This window comes from Thermobia domestica, chromosome 6, assembly GCF_964235325.1.
Source record: "Thermobia domestica chromosome 6, izTheDome1.hap1.1, whole genome shotgun sequence".
Lineage (NCBI taxonomy): Eukaryota > Metazoa > Arthropoda > Insecta > Zygentoma > Lepismatidae > Thermobia > Thermobia domestica.
This window is the reverse complement of record NC_137459.1, coordinates 258,724,760-258,743,278: the sequence shown is the minus strand read 5'-3', so window position 1 is coordinate 258,743,278 and position 18,519 is coordinate 258,724,760. Positions and strand designations below refer to the sequence as shown.

At 32.7% G+C, this 18,519-nt stretch overlaps 1 protein-coding gene across 4 annotated transcripts in view; it reads left to right on the top strand.

Moving 5' to 3' along the window:
- Positions 1-18,519, top strand: part of LOC145688485 (cell adhesion molecule Dscam2-like) — a gene marked incomplete at its 5' end in the record, with an annotated part of 1,010,929 nt that overhangs the window by 982,960 nt on the left and 9,450 nt on the right. For 2 of the 4 annotated variants that reach the window (XM_081762790.1, XM_081762789.1), the window contains 7 exon segments: positions 2,114-2,545; positions 4,131-4,274; positions 7,325-7,465; positions 9,853-10,014; positions 15,315-15,451; positions 15,850-16,048; positions 18,134-18,224. In XM_081762790.1, the coding sequence (XP_081618916.1) occupies positions 2,114-2,545; positions 4,131-4,274; positions 7,325-7,465; positions 9,853-10,014; positions 15,315-15,451; positions 15,850-16,048; positions 18,134-18,224 (1,306 nt within the window). 4 annotated transcript variants of the gene reach the window in all.

Here is an 18,519-nt window from a genome sequence, read left to right as displayed (position 1 = left end):
TTTAACGATATATAGCTCTTCTTTACTTGCGTACCCTCTGAAAATTAGTCTAGTTTCGAGTTTCTTTGTGTACCTTTATTTCTACTTTTCCCTTAATATATTTTTCTTCATATTTCCAATAATCTTGTACTTACGATCATGATCACTATCAGTTTAAGAATTCACCTTGTCTCTTGCTTTCATAATGATCCCCCTTTAAATTATTTTCATATTATTGTTATAGTTCTGATACGTTTGTACATTTTTGTATGTATAAAATGGAAGTAATTGTTGGATTGTTTGCTGAGAAAAACAAGATTTGAAATTTCGTTTTTCATTCATATTGCCTTATTTTCTTTGTCTAATCTACCTTCAGCTAAATGTTATAATTTCGGCGTTTTTTTACTTTCCTTGGACAAACCTTGTTCAAGAAACTTGACAATCTTCCTTTAATTCAAAGACTACTGAGAACTATATACAAGAGGTTTCATGCGTTAGATGAGCCTTTCTTTGATATAAGCATTTATGGATGACAAAACAAAGCTTTTTTTTCTTTCTTTCAAAATTAAGTAGATTGCTAGGAGTTTTTAAACTAAATAAAACATCCACTATATTCTGTAGTTGATCATAGACATGTTCATGATATTTTGAAGTTCATTTAAATATTTTTCTTATACTGTTGGTGAATTAACTTTGTTTTTCTTATTACGAAAGTAACCAAAAGAACAGTACGAAACTTACACTGTGTTGTTTTCTTAGTGATTTCTTTGTAATACATATTTGTTCTTGTAGGCTTCTATATTTTGTGTATGGTTGTTACTCGCAAGCATTTCCATACATCATACTACGTCATATAGATGTTGACTTTCAATTTTTTCAATGAGTGTTCACGGTTTGGAGTCTATAACATAAATCACAACGTAATGAGCCTTTAAAAAAAACAGAGCCAATGGATGAGCAGTTTTTATACTGGAGAACTTCTGACAAGCGTGAAAGACAATCAAGGGGAAAGGTAACTGAAAGAAAAATGAACAGTAAAACTATTTTTAAAGTGTAAAGGTTTTTTCTTTAAAATTAAAGAAAAGAAAACGTGATTAACTAAACTTTCTATTGAGCAAAGCAAAATAAACATTGAGATATTTTCTTTCTCAAATACGTTTCGCAATATTAGCTAAAGGAAGAAACTGAAATATCCAGAAACATGACATATTTCTTACATCAAAGGGGAAGGGGGGTCGATTTCACTCTTCCATTGTCGATTGATTTTAAACCAAAGTAATGGAAATGATTGTGAAGTGTTGAAAAATATGTGTCTTATTGCATTAAAATTTATTTTTTGCGGTAGTTACCGTGGAACATTTCTTTTTAATTGAAAGGAGTTGTTCACTCTACATAAGGGATATAAATTCACAGCCTACTCCTGACAGCTTTTGATCTTAAACACTGAGGACTGCAGTAAAATCTGAAGGAAAATGTTCATATATTCTAAGAAAATCGAACATTTTTTAAAGAAAGTTATCGTGGAACTTTTTCTAAAATTATCCTTTGTTCTTCCATGATCTTAGGTACATCCATGATTGGGATTGAGGGGATGATTGTGAGAAAAGAATATTCGGCATACTATTAAAATAGAACTATCTTGCTTCAGGGTTCTTAAATTGAAGGAGGGGAGGGTATATTCATCCCTTTCATTATTGGCAGATTTTAATTCAAAGTTGTGTGGATCATCAAAATACTCTTTAAAAAACTGTACAATATGTTTCGTCGAAATAGAATAATTTTTGCGTAGATTATCCTGAAAAATGGATTTTTTCAATATAAAAAAAGCTTGCAACATGGGATTTATTTTATCCCCTTTGACTTACTTATTCTTCATCGATTCCTTACCTCGATGAAGAATAGTTAGTTATGCGTGCTAGTTAGAATTGCTAATCTCGAGGATTAGTTATGTGTGTTGAAAGAAGAAATATCAAGTATGGTTAAAATCGGGAAAATTTTACTAAAGCTATCGTGGAACAGGCGGACAAATGGACAGACGCACAGACAGACGAATGCTAATCAGGTCGAATAAAACTTTGCTAACGCTAGCTTCAGTAATATATTGTAATGTTTATATTATTTTCTCGTATTTCAGTTCCCCCAGATCCTCCATATCTTAATGTGACATCTTCTACAACAACATCGCTTCAGCTGAGGTGGAGGAAAGGAGACAATGGTGGAAGTCCTATTCGTGGATTTCTTCTCAATTACAAGCATGAAGCTGGGGAATGGGAAGAAAGGGTCCTCCCGCGGAACATCTTGTCGTGGAATTTAGAGCATTTGAACTGTGGTAGCCAGTATCACCTCTATTTAACTGTTTACAATAAAGTAGGCAATAGTAAACCTAGTACTACAGTAATAGCCAGAACTGAAGGATCAAGTCCAGGGAAACCAAGTCAGAAGGATTTTATCGAAATTAATACTACAAGTATAACGCTTTTTTTGAATAAATGGGAAGAAAATGGATGCGGAATGATGTCTTTTGTTATAGAATACAGAGAGAAATCACAAGAAGAATGGGTTACAGGTATGTACTTATTCGTTGAGCACTTTAACAATTTTGGAACTTAGTCATCCGAGAAACTAGTCATATACGAATTTACGTCAAGGTAATGTGATGACACTAGTCATTTAGCATAACTAAGTTGCCAAAGACATCACGAAAATACCTAAAAGATTTAAATCCCAAATGTCTTGTGATTTAAAAAATGCTTAGGGAATCTTCTTGAGCTCTTTGATTTCCAAAAATGTAAACACTACATTGCTTTGAAAATTTGAAGAAAATAAATTATATTAAAGGGCATTTTATATCCTAAATTTCGCTAGTATCATATAATTTTTAAAATTTTAATATTTCCATCCACAAATTCTGATTTGCGCTTGAACATTTATAATTACAACTGCAAATTTTAATATCTTCTCAGTAATCGATATGCTTAGCGTAAATATTACATTTTGTAACTTTACGTCTTGAATATTTTATTATTGATTCTCGACGATCGTTTCGCTAATTTATATACATTTATCCCCAGGGTTAAATAATATACTAAGCTCTCAAAATTTATTATAATATATGGATTTCTAAACATTTAGTTTAATTGTTTAATTTAATAACTCAGTGATCAATTACAAGGTATGCATCTACATCAAAGCTTCAAAAAATTACACTTATTAAGAGTGAATTTTCAGTCATGAAAGTTTAAATAAGTATTTAATTATATTCAAATAATAAAACATTCTACCAACATATATCAGAAAAATATGACCTATGTAACAATTTTTAATGTATGTTCAATTATTAAGCTTAACTACCATCTTTAAGTTGGTATATTTGTATCTTCATTTAATGAAATAATTAGCTGAACAAGTTAATACATATGTATATATGTAACAAACTAAGTGTTTATATTCCAATAAATTTATATTATTCGCAACTGAAAGCAACCCAGAACACATTTTAATTGACTTGAATATTTGAAGAACTGAATATGAATTTTACCAAGGCTTAATTGCATATGAGTAACGTAGACTTTTTGCATCATCCTGACAATAATAAACGTCGAAACTTTAAGAGAACTTTGAACCGAAAACGTAATATTCCAGAAATAATTATAATATACTGATCTATGAACGATCGTTTTGTTTGTTTACTTTAATAACGTCTGTATAAATGTATATGTGCTTATTCCCTGTATAATAATTTATGATAGTTTATTTCCTGTACAAGTACCTTCGTTTATAAGAGGATAAATCAAGATTAATTTCTATTCACTTGAAAATGTATTTTAAGTGTATTGAGGTTAATCCCTAAGGGCTTTTTCTATATAATTTACTAAATTCACAAGAAATTATTCGTAAATAATGTCTGAGATAACAATTTGTTTAGACATTATACAAGTGTACAAACATGCTATCGAGATTTCAATACATTAAAGTAAAAGAGATTAACGGAAAAGTAATACTTATTTCTTCCTCTAATGAAAGTAAGCCTCATTTGAAATTTTGCAAATCATAATATCATTCGAAAGTAATTCTTTGGTTTCTATTTCCATACAATTTAACCTCAATGGTTTTTTTTTTTTTTTTTTTTTTTTTTTTTTTTTTTTTTTCAGTGGGAAGTAATGTACAAAATAAAGAAAGTTTTGTTATACGAAGTTTATGGCCAGATACAAAATATATTGTTCGTGTAATTGCCTTTAACAAGGCTGGTTCAACATCAGCTGAATACGAGGTTTCTACACAATCAACGTTTGGAGGTGAGTTAACTTATGTGCGAGTTTTATGGAAAAAAAAGCAAGAAAGCCGACTTTCTTGGAATGGAGCTTTTTGTTCATTAAAAAGGCTGTCTTTTTTGGTAAAAAATTGAAAATTTCGCTTTTTTTTTTATACATTTTATGATTTCGCAGTCAAATATAACTTTTAATTTCTTGTAGTGAATTCTACATTTAAAACTTGCATAGCAGACAAATCAAAAATACTGTAGTGCAGTAAGAGTATGTATATTAGGAATTAGGTAAATAGAAGTCAAAATTTTGCAAAACGTATTTAATGCAAACAATAAAGATAATTCACATTAAACAGATAACTTAATATACAACTTGTCTTATGCAAATGAAAAGTGTAAAGCTTCTATGTGGAAACAATGGATAAACATGACGAGAAAATATTCAAAACAATTATACTGTCATATTTTGAAATATTATGTTTCCCGAGCCATCTGGATGCGTTTCAACCTTATTGATCTTTCAGTATTTGAACAGAGAGATTGCGGACAAAACGAAGTGTAGTTCATAAACTTTGGTCTGATATTTGGTTTCTGTGATGAGATTTGTTAACTTTATTGTGAAAAGCAGCTCGCATATATAAAACAATCCAAACATTCATAAAATTCTAGCTGCTAATTTGGGTAGTATTAGAAATTTTGGTTGGGGATACTTTTTATTAACTCACACAAGTTATTTTTATTTTTAAACTTGTTCTTGACCTCCTTGCAAATTTGTAAATAAATACCTAGGTAAATTATAGCTGTAAAGCAGGAACTATACAACAACAACATTTACTGCGAATGGAGTGGGGAAAAATTTAAATTCTGATTGAGGGTTGTCCAAATCTTGAAATCTACTAGTAAATTCCTGTGATACGTCTTTTAGTATTTGTGCGCAAGTATGAAAATCACATGAGGAGTTTGTAAAGTTTGATGTATTTGTCAGTTAGTATAGGTTTGTTCTTTTGTGTTCATGAATCTAAATATTTCTTCTCGCATTTTCCTCGACTTAGCCAACGTACGCGTGATAAACTATATTATTAGGCATGATTACTTGTACACTGCCAAAATGCTATAATCCTACTGTCCTTCCTAACTGTCGCATTCTCTTCTTGGTTTTGTTGATTCTCCGTGAATCTACTTCTACATCGGGAGAGAGTGTGGTTTTTTGCGTTATACAGAACATATCAGAAATTACTGAGCTAATGTCTAAGACCAGAGCTATATTTTGCACGTAAGGTCTATACTTTTATATTATTTATAAGCACTACAACAACACGTTTGCTTCACATTGGATTTTGCGTTGGTTTCTTTAATTTTCCTTATTTTATTTAGCCTAAAACTTGTTTAGCTTTTCCATGTCTAATATGTATGTGTGTGTACACGTGTTCTCTAATATCATCAATTGGTAATCAAGTAGATTAAATTATTTTATGGTAGAATCATCGAGCTTATTCTTTCGAAATTTCATGTTATGCTTTGTAAGTGTCTGCTGAAATGTAGTAAAGAAGAAAATGTTCCTTACTTTTAATAGTTATAACACTATTTACACCAATTTTAAATTGAAATATGTTTGATGTGACTAAAATTATTAATAGGAAAAGCAGGGTTCTTACAAACCTGGAAATCAGGGAAATCCTGTAAAACTCAGGGAAACAAAATGATATGAAAAAGTCAGAGGAAATGGTACTTAATCTTAAACGGGAAATCAGGAAAAATTAGGTATTTTCATTAGTAATATCTTTTTCTTTTCATTTTGCTAATTGAGATAAGCCGATAATTCAAATTCCCCAGGAACCCGAGGAATCATATGAAGCAAGTCTAAAAGAATCAAAGTAATTCTGTTATTTACTAAATTCATTTAACGTTTTAATATTTTGTACACTTTCTTTTTTCATTTTAATTTAAATTTGTAAGAAAAGTATTATTGTAATTTTAAAATAATAAGTAAATAAACATATTTCCTGTTGTTAGTAGCTTCCGTGTAGTGTTACTTAGCTATAACTAGTATTTAATAACATTTATCTTTGTTTTTACATTTTAAATTTTGCAGAGTATAATTCTTATACATTTAACATACTTAATAATTTGTAAAAAAATGATCAAAGAAGATGGAGCCTAGATGGTTGACACGGGCAACCGTAATATCTCCTCCCCCAAATATTTATTATATCATATCTTTGGCTACTTGCATATGCAAAAATAAAAAATAAAAATCATTTGAATATTGTATTTTTATGGAATTAAAAGAAGAATTTAAATATCTCACGAAATTAATTGTGTTTTTCATTATTCACTACATTTTTTACGAGACCGTCTGATTTTCTTTGTAATTTACTCAAGCAACATCTTGAAGTTTCTCGGAAAAACCTAATCTTATAGATTCTCTTTGGGAAGAATTTGGACCAATTTCTGTTTTTTTTTTTAAATTTTTTTTTTCATTCTTTATGTATTCCATTGATGTGTATTTACTTAAAGATGTCCTGTAAAATTTATTCAATAGCTCAAATAACAATTTTTGGTTAGTTTACATGTTTACTTATCCATTGTTATTAACCAAGTCTTTATGTAACTCTTCGGACATCCTTAATTAGTGTACCTTTTTCTTATTAAAATGCCGTGGGTTAGGGAAAATGGTTCATCCGGTAACTGGAAATCAGAGAAAACTCAGGGAAAATCATAAAATTATTTTGTAACAACGCTGAATAATATATTTCTGAAAAAAAAAAAAAAAAATACGTGTGGATATGCATCCCTATTTTCATTCATTTAAGTATATATAGGTTCGAAGCCATTGCAATAGAAAGGAATCTTTTAAAACACCTTCCCGCAGATTATACAAGATTGTACATTAGAAGGGAGAGATAGATAGATAGAGAGGGAGAGAGAGAGAATATATATTGATCTTGAAATGTAAGCTGGCATTGTAATACGTTTAGGACGTGGAAAACCAAAGAAAACAGATGCTTAATTTGCTTCTCCACAATTTAAATGTGTAATACAATAATTTGTAAAACTACCTGATATTTTTTTTCTTTTCAGGTACTGTAAATCCAAGCTTAGTAAAAGTAGCTCCTGAAGAAGTGCCCTTTTATATGGATGTTGGCATTATTGTGCCAATAATTGTATCTCTATTTGCAGTAGTGGGTGTCACTGTGGGTGTTTGCATTTGCCTTAGAAAAAGTAAGTAGCAACTCTTGGTGCTTCAGAAATATGTGAATTTACTTAGATCAAGGAAAGCAATTATAGTGTATTAAATACTTATAAGAAATTTGTTGCCTTGGCGAACTTTTCTGAAATAAATATTTCACGAATTTTTTCACCTACTTACTGGTGTCCTATTGACTTGAAACGTTGTACAACTGTGTATGTGAGTGATGTCAATACAGATTATAGGCTCTATATAATGGCAGTACGAAAGTTGAGAGAACTTACGTGAAATCAAAATTATGTGAGAAAACAAAATAAGACTGCACTTACATTGTGGAACACTAAGTAAACCTAGTCCTATTTTGAAATACGTCATCTTAATTTTAAATGCTTTATTTAAGAAAAAAATCTATGCTATGGGTTGTGATACCCTTAATTGACCAACATTTTTCCTACAAATACAATGAGACAGACAGAGAAAGAGAGCGGGTTAAAGGATTGTAAAAATCAAGTAAAATTGAAATGGAGTATGAGAAATATGAAAGTAAAACCTGTAGCTATTTTGTACAGGTGGGGAGCCTCTTAGGAAACGACAATCTTAGCGGGCATCTTGAATTTGGGATTTTTTAAAGTAACAACTGAAGGACATGATACCTCTAACCATTTTCCCACAAACTACGAGCTCACTCATGGAAAACTCAATTTAGGAGTGGGTTTGGGAGAACTCATTTGAAATAGAAGTATAAGAATTTTGAAGAAATGGGTTAAATTTGTCCTTCTTTCAGTGCGGGAGAACGACACATATGTCTTGACTTTAAGAAACTCAGCTTTAGGCTTAATCTCAGCAACTTTGGATTGGGAATTAATGTAAGTCAACTTCTATTATTTTCAAATGTCACCTCCTCACGGCTTCTCCTCTCCTTGCCGAAAAATGTATTAAAACGTAAGCTAGTGTCCACTCATGTGCCAAAATCATCGAAATCTGAGCAGCAGCCCAGGAGATATTTTGAAGACTATGAAACGTATTTTACGTGTGATAACCCTCGTCCTTCACCCCTAGCCGAAAGTGTTCTAAAAACATAAGGTAGTCCAAAGTACACTCATGTATCAAAAATAACCAAAATCGGTGCAGCTAGAAGGACATCGCGAAGAAACATCGTTACATTAATTTTATATACAAAAAGACGCTCTCCTTGCCACCTCTTTAAAAGGAAAATTTTATAAAAGCACTAGGATACGGGTTCTATTATTATAAATGAAAATTTAATGTTTCAATTTTTTTATCTCCCTAAATATCAATTTTCAACCTAGATGAAGTTTGAACCTGAGAAGATTTTTATCATATCACTTTGCCGGTGTAACTTAACGATGGAGGAGGGGACAGACATTTAAAAATGATCGAAAATTACTAGTATTAGGGTCGATTCCATAGTTTTCCGGGTCGCTGAGATGAACAGTGACACTTCTGATTCCATTCAAATCAAAATTCAGCCCTGCAACTTCGGGAGGGGAAGGAAGAAATATATAAAAATGGTCGAAATGACCAATATCAGTGTCGAATTCATATTTTTCAGGATTGCTGAGATGAACAATGACACTTCCGATTCCGTGCCTCACAATATGAGGAGGGAAGAGGATATACAAAATTAATAGAAAATGACCGATATCAAAAAGCGATTTAGTAACAGTAAAAAATGACTGACTGACGGAATATATTACTATTTTTTCTTAAGCTAAGAAAGCGCAGCGTGTAATTTATGCTGGTATAATATAACTGTTAACATTTGCGTGGTAAAATATTTTGGGGTTTTTTATCTATTAGTTTAAAAGTTACAAGAGTGAATCAAGATAAATGGTCCACCCTATATGATCAGCTCGGGGAAACATAGTGGTTTGTAACATTTTCTAACTTTCGAGTAAATTGGAAAAGAAAGTTCAAAATTCTCATGCAATGCACTGCAATGACACATACCAAACAACCTTCCATTGCTATCTGAAGGTACATTTGAGAAGTTAAACTACCTACATAGTATTATGTTGCCCGATTCCAACTCATTCCACCTCATATCCTAATTTCGCTGGAAGTGGCGCTTAGCATTATCTTCCCCGAGGCGCTTATATATATAATTATATATGTACTAAATATCTGGTTGGAGATTATTTGTCTGAAATTATTAAAAATAATATATATATATATATATGTATATCTATCTATCTATCTATCTATCTATCTATCTATCTATATATATATATATATATATATATATATATATATATATATATATATATATATATATATATATATTGCTTCTAAACAATACTTCAATTGTTTTTGGTAGTTTTAGTCACAACAAGTTCTCGCAATTACATAATTTATAACATGTAATGATCTTCGTGCAAATTATTTTAACTAATTACAGGACCTCAAGAAGACAGCGAAACAGATGGAATGCAAGATGGACAATCTGTTGCCTCCATGGATAATAAACAGAATCTTGCTCAAAGAGAGCAATACTATGCAGAGGTACAAAAAGGAATTCCTACCTCTGTACGTGATATAAATGCACTTGAAAGAATTCCAGGTAAGTCACTTATGTATATACGTCAGTATTAATAAATCTAAATGTAGATAATAGAAAGAGGAAACTACTTGCTTTGCATCATTTCTTGTATATTGTAAACTGTTGTGTGGTAAAATTGCAACACTAAGAAGGGATAGAAATAATGTGTCCAAAATCACATTATTTGTGTATGAAAGATTTCAATTTGCATGGGTTGGGATATGAATGGGCAGAGCACCACCCTAGGTTCGGTTTCACACTAGTGCCGCGAGAGGGAAGTTTACGCAACACACACTCATATACATGATCACCCTGTGGGATGATTTCTATGGGATGCGAAAAAATGGTGCGTGTACAGAGTATGCATGACACCAATAAACAGAAGATTATCGTGCGGAGCAACGATCGGACAGTCAACCGCGCAATTTAATCACAGTACGAGCCAACAGGTGGTCGGATGGCGTCTGCTGAACGCTGAGCTGGTGACACACTACCACTGCATTGCCTCCCATTGACACAGGACTATAATTGCCTCAGGCTAGAATAGGTGTTGAATATCGTCGCTATTGTGCTGAGTCGCTCATGTCCTATACTCGGAAGAGTTTCGGTTCAGTTTGTCCAACACTAATGACTGAATACGCATTAGTCGTAGTGGTGAGACTAATCTTTCGGCTTACTTTGTCGAGTATCATAGGAGACAAATGGCAAATCTGATAACATGTTGGCCATTAGGTACAACGCTCGATCTTAGCTACTACACATTGAGGGCAATTTTACCAGTAACTGCTACACGAGGAAAGTTCTAGAGGCCGAGGTCACACTTTTCCGTCAGACTACTCTAGGTACCACATTTCAGCAAGACAATACCAGGTCATGCGTATATATGTACACAGATGTCCAAAATTATTGTCGCATATCTATACCTGTCTTCTTGTAAGAATGTAATTTGATAATGATTTTGTAGGGTACTTTTAATACTGATACTATGTGTATGATCGGGAAATGTATATTTGTGGTAAATTTCATAGGAAAAGAATTATAAATACGAACATTAGAGTGAGTAAAACAAAATGTTGCTAAATGAACAAGAAAGTTTTATTTTCGTTTTATTGTTCTTATTTACAGTTCTTTTGACATGAAATTTGCCACATAAATGTCTTTGCCGATTATACACACACTAACATTATAAGAAATACCGGGCGAATTCGTTATCAAATTATATTGCTAAAACAACATATTTATAGACACACACATTCGCCTGTCGAACATGTGTAGGATATGATTAATTGGAGCTTCGTTCGTCACTGTTCTCCAGCATGCAGTATCAATGTCTTGTGAGCTCACATACAAAAGGCGTAACAGGTGGTTCCTCAGATATACATCCAATGCCTGTTTGATTCGAAACCACAACGTATAGAAGTTTTCATTGCAGCATGTGAATGCTTCACACCATACTTATCAAGATTGTAGATGTACAATTCTGAAATGATCATCACTTCTGTATATTTAAAACGACAATATATGACAATCCACATAACAAACTCAGTTCAGTTCGATCTGCTTTCCATTTTAAATCAATTTGTATTTCAATTGAATATTTGTATTGTATATTACCATTTCCCCCACTAGGAGCAATAATGGGACTGAATTTGGAATCAAACGACATGGAGAGTGTCACCAATCATCTAAGCGTCCCAGAAAACAATGCATTCGACACTTATGTCGGTCGTTTTCGATCATTTTATATGTTACCTCTCCTACTCCTCTTAGGTATACCAGAGTTCTTACCCTCACAATTCTGTTTTGCAGATCTTAAGTAACATGTGTACCAAATTTAGCTAAAATTGCTCCAGGCATTCCAAAGTTATGCTGGACTATATACACATTTATACATACATATATACGCATTTTAGAGTTATAAACTATGCTATGTATAAGTATCGAAAGTCTTATAGAACGGCTTTGTTCGTCTGTCCATCTGTTTGTCAACAATTATCAGAGCAAAAACAATCAGGGAAATCGAGATGTGGTTATCTGCAATCGATTTAACGTTCCAAGGATATGTTTCATCTCCTCTGTTAACTCTCTATTCAAACCGAAAGTGGTTGAAATTAATCACTTTCGATTTCAACTTTTATCGTTATGGAACGAAAAGATTAGTAGATAGCAAAAAGCGGTTTTCTGCAAATGATCCAGCCTCTCAAGACAACATATTATGACTATCTACAACAGTATCAAAACTGAAAGAGGCTCAAATTTACTATTACTTGTAGTTTCGGTTTCAATACTGATTTCCGTAGACGAAAATAGTAAATGCCATCAAGACTCGGTTTCTTGCAATCGATTCAGCGTTCAAAGAATAGATTCTGTCAAAGAATGGAACAGGTAATAATTGGACGGTACAATGTCCGGGAAGTATGACGGATGCAATAGTGTTTCCCATTCAAGGTGTAGAATGGTGTCCCGGGTCATCCTAGCTACGTGGGGCTTAGCGTTGTTCTGTAACAGGAAGACCCCAGTGTGATTCAGAAAAAAAGTGCTTGCTCCAGAGTTTTTAGTTTTTCTTGAACACCGTTCAACTGCTGACAGTACACAGCTGCATTGATGCTTTGACCAGCTGGTAGCAGTTCCCGATGCACGATACCGCAGGCAGTCCACCAAACATACACGAAAACCTTCTTCTGGTGCAGTGCTGGTTTCGGATCTTTTGTAAACCGGTTGATGAGATGCTAACCAATGATGATGGCACCGTGGAGCTTGGTACAGGACCCACTTCTCATCACATGACAACACCCTGTCCAGAAATGGCTCCTTCCTCAGAGGAGACAGCAAAGAAACACAAGTGTCTGTTTGTGTTGCTTTCAGGCCCGGATTAACCCTTTCACTGTGGAAGGCGACGGAAAAAAAAATTCCCTAACCTGCGAATGTCGATTATAGTCGACGTGTTAAAATTTGTCTGTATCTTGGGTTTGTCGATTGTAGTCGCCAAAGGTTTTCTGTGTGATTTCTATTGTTTATCGAAAACAATAGAACACAAACAAAAATGAACGGTACAACTTTGGCGACTACTCTCGACAAAGCCAAGATACGGACAAACAAATTTTAACATGTCGACTAAAGTCGACATTCGCATGTTAAGGAAATTTGGTTCTGTCGACAAAAGTCGACTTCCTCTGTGAAAGGGTTAAATCACGTGGGAGCCATCGACCCAACTTGTAGTGCTCCCAAGTTGATGGAGGTGCTGCCGAGTGGTTTATCCATTCACATTGAATTGTAGTCCGAGTTCCTCACATGTCTGGCTTCTGTTCGCCTCAATTGCTGCCTGAAGATCTTCATTTTGTATATGTGTTGGTCTTTCGGCACGTGGTGCTTATCGAGTGTTTCGTCACCGTCGTTAAGCTTGTTAAACCACCGCTGTACTGTCCGCGTAGTCAGGATACTCTCACCAAGGGTCTGGCATATCTTCCACCCCGCTCCAGCGGCGTTTGATCCCAGTTTGAACTCGTACAGCATACACGCTTTTATGACGGTCTGTGGAGGTCCCATGTTCACTCTGTCCTTACGCAAATTCACGGTGTAACTGAACTGCCACAGCCAGGTAGTATGTTGTATAAGCCCACACCAACAACTGACCTTCACCTTATTTCCATTTTCATTCAACTCACAGTGTGAGGGCCAATGGAACACAGACCTCCACAAAAAGCGACAGAACTTTCTTGGTTACCTTTATATGACGTGTTTCTCAGCTTTAAATAGCATGTTACATGTTCTAAACCATTACCAACACATTTCGTAGAACTTTCTTTGTTCTAGGGCGCTTAGTTAAAAGAACATTTTTTATTATCTTTTAGAAAAAGAAAAATGGCAGGAATTTTACTTTCGATTACTCAACTTCTACTTGCTCTCTCAATTATGGTAAACAATGCTGAAAATCGTGTGAAACTATGGTTACACAGAACTCAAATTGGCAAGCAACTCACAGAAACTTGTAATACAATGTAACGTGATAAAAGAACGTATGATTGTTTAAGTTCGAAGTTTTCTTCAAAATATTACGTATACAAAAGCCAGAACTACAAGGGTATTTATTAGACATCATTATTATTGCTTTATACTTAAATTTTGATTGAAAGTAGTATTTGATTTGTTATACTACTACTTAATCTGGGTAATATACTACACTTGAAAATAACAAACACTTCACAGAGATTCCAATAATATAATAATGTGTATTCTTTTAATATCTAGAAATATTTATTCGAAAAGTCAAATATATTCACGTACGTTATTGTTTGTTTTTCTTGATTGCGGCGTGACCTATTTATTAAACAGTCTAGCCTGAATATGCCATTCTATCAATATGTGTAACAGAAAAACGTTAAACACTGATTTCAATATTTCGTATTTGATGTCAGTGCATGATGATAACTTTCTTTATTAAATATGTAATTAAGAGTAAAATAAGTGTATATAATTTTGTTGACAACTTTTCGTTAGAAAGGAAGTGGGGAATCTATTTGGAATCACCACGTAAGTAATGGTACACATAATTAGCACGATGTTATTGACTAATATTTATCTCTAGCTTGAAACTAATTATTTCTGTACCGTAGGCTTAACAAAGATATTATATTATAGTTGGTAGAACTTATAAATATGTTACTTGGTTGAGCAATCCGCATTTTTAAAGAAGTATTTTGAGAGAAAAACTAAAGATGATCACCAAATGATGAAGATGATGCGTTCCTATTATATTAAGTGCTACTCATAGAAATGCCTTTAACATTTGATGATTGAAAAGAAGTAAACGAATTACAATAAACACTTATAAGGTTATCCAGATTCATTCTGATATCAACATTTGTTTACATGTTCTGCACAAAAAATGTTACATTCTTACAGTACCGACTTTTTAACGTGAGTCATCATTTTCATTACATAACCCTCAAACACATTGTTGATACCTAATATTAGTCATTTTCAAGCTTTATACCTCAACTTCATGTGTATAATACGTCATTTATGTGGAATCATAAACAACAATATAGGCCTATTGACAATAAATTTTTCCTTTATCTAGCAGTATGTACTTTTAGCGATATTTCATGCCCGTGGTGATTTTAGCCAAATTTCTCATTTCAACGTATCTGGGTACCGAAAGTGAATGTAACCAGCTGGTATTACATATTGATAATGTACTTCAATTGGAATAATACTAATTAGCAGACTTTCAAAAGTAAGAGAAAGCTAATACAAGTAGATTTGAAGAGCTAAACTTTACGAATCCAACTGAAACTTTTGCGTATTATTGTTTCTTTCAGAATATGCAGAAGATATCTATCCCTATGCTACATTTCATGTGCAGAGTCAGCAGCAAACATCTTCCCCTGCCCACTTCCAAACCTTTGTTTACCACGACCACCGACTAGCTGCCATGGAAACCATGCCCTTGAAAAGTGTGAGTACTTCCATTCATCCCTTGTGCTGCTAAACAATCACAGCTACGATACAAAAGAAAATAAATAATCCCTTCCTTTGTACAATTGCATAATAATCCAGACAGCAATTAATGTTTTCCTGTATGAAATGACGTAATAACAGAAAATGGCTTTTGGATGTAGTAGAATTTAAATGAGGTATTTAGAGAGCTTAGTATTTGCGCAGCTCAAATTTTTGTGGCTCTTTCTATTTTGTTTACACAACTTTGTTTCTCCTGTTAAAAAATAAATTGTGCATGGTGGGGGAGTTTCAGTCAAAATTATTTTCATTGGCATAAATGCAAGTAATATTCTGATTGTTCACCAATACCTTAGATGATACAAAATATACTAGGACATTCTTGTTTCCATATTATAGAGTCCTCTCGATGATTACACCCAATTAAGACAGAAAAGAAAGAACAAAAGTTTGAGGTCTGAAAGTGAGGACTACGACAGTTTGGGCTCAGATTCGGACACTGAAAAGGGAACCTCAAGTCGAACAGAATCCTCCAATCATTTGAATGACCCGGGACCAAGTTGGAATAGACCATCTCATCGAAATTTTACTCACCACAGTACGTAACCTGCCACACCTGATACCTTGTTCCACACCTTTATATATATACCCAGAGAACAACAATAATGATGATAAATGCATGGAAATTCCATTTTAAAGAATAATGGGATAAAAAAATTAAACACAAAAACAAAATTTTAATTGCAAAATTTGGTAGAAAAATTGGTCAAATTAAGGAAACAAGTTTCAGTTGATGTTTTTGTTTGCTGCTGGCATGCATTCCTCTAAGAAATAGTTCATGTTTAGCTATGAATTTATTATTTTGTAATTCTTCATTTTACGAAATGTACAGTCTTATAGAAAAAGCGGACAGCCATTTTAGCTTTAAAGGCCTGTACTTCACTATATATGTAGGATTGAATGACACAAATGAGCTTCTTATTCGTTCATTAGAAGTTTGTTTTAATTATAGTTATTACACGCATATTTATCAGACTATCCTGCTTACTAAGTAAGTACATACCTTTCAAAAGTAAGGTGGAAATCCGAGTTTTGTACAAGACTGTACATATCTATGCAATTTGTTAAATAAGTGCTAGTTCTGCTGATGTGCGAATCACGTAGAGAATGTACGAATTAGAAATCAATGCACGATAAAGTGTCTGCGATACATTAAGTAACATATACATATATTTAAGTAGATATTCCATGTGCTGTGGTAAGATTTTTTATATTGCTCAGTGTAGCTTTAGCTCAATAGCATGGCTTAGTGCTGAGTTTAAGAAGTAATTGCACTTTCATGGTATAATATTTCAATTAGACATGCGAATTAGGTTAATTATTCTTTATTTAATGAATTAGGGATAAGACTGTTGAGAATGGGATGATAATGATACATATATTTGCTACTAATGAATGGCATATAATTATTTTTATGCACACTAAAAATTATTCTTTGTTCCGTTAAGTCAGCTTAAAATGTAGAAATATGTTTATTGCCTGTTTCTGAATAATTTATAATTTTTCTTTTTATTGTATGTAAAATTTTAAAAAGTTATAAAAATTAGTCGCTTTGAAAATAGTGCAAGAACAAGTGAAATCCCTGTTTAAGTCCGCTATGCCTAGTTGTTTAGGAACTTTAAATTTTTAAGGAAATTTAAAAGGATTTGCTTAAAGTACTTTTGAGTTAAATTTTTAAAATTGTGAATGTGGAGAATTTGTTATGCTCTTTATTTTCCATTGGTTTTCTGCTATTAAAATGTTTTAAATAATTTTCAAGTCTTTTCAATTCACCAGTACTCATCAACATTTGAAAGAAAATATTTGTTTACAAAATGTAGATGTTTCACACTTGTAGCTAATAACATCGGTACAGTAAAGGAGTTAAATCGCTGAAGTAGTATTCAAATATTAATTTAAGGTTACTGATTTCTTTTGGTGGTTTATTAACATAAATATTATGCTCACATGTTCATGTCGCTATATAAATATAAATGCTTCAATATAGGGTAAACATTACATGCATATGGTGAAATCATTGCTGAATAAACAATAAACAGAAATTGTATTCTGTTTATGAGCATTTGTTTAGAGTAGATTTTGCGAAATAATATTAATAAAGAAGAATTAACTTTCGTAATATATTTTAGTCTTTGGCATACTAATTATAATAGCTTAATTATTTACATCATTATCCAAAGCACCAAGTTTTATTTTAAAGACCTATACTGAAACACTGACATATCGCTACTTATTGATAATAGATATACTTATGGATACTTATATGCTTATTGATACAATATAAAAAATTGTTTCTTACATCCTTGAGATGTTTGTTAAATGTCTTTGCATGTGACCACAAATTTAAACGCGATAGCTTTTATTATAAGAATGGATGTCCCGGCGATGTTTAATGTTAGTGTAACTCATAAAAATGTAACAAAACCTCAAACTGTAGTTCAGAAAATTAGTTTGCACAACTTTTATATTTAAAATCAATCCTCAACGTATATAATTACTTTAATAAGCACGAATATTTTTACGGGTATAGTTGTTAGAGGCACGCATTACTTTAATTTAACTAAACTTAAGGTAGCAATGGAAATCAGCATTGTAAATTAACATAAACGTTACTTCTTTTCAGACATTTTGTACCACCCTCCAGAATCAAGCACTTCAACAGAGCCCTCACCGCTACCAGAAAGAAGAAACCTGGCTAGGCGGGGAAGACCGAGGTAAGAATAAAATGTAACTTTTCGAGGCGCAATGAAATGAATTAATTACAAATGTGTTAGGTAAAGGAAATTCATGCTTAAAAACAAAATTTATTCTACTTACAAATGATATTTGCTTGATTTCGTTTAAAATCTGCATTTGATTCATATGCAGAGACTATCTTCATATTTCTTGGATCAGGCAAAAAGAGTTATTTGTGAAGTTGATTTTCTTCTTTTCTTATTTCTCTGCTTATTTTCAACAAACTTGACAATAAACAAAACTAAAGATTCACAAATCCTAAAAACAAAACTA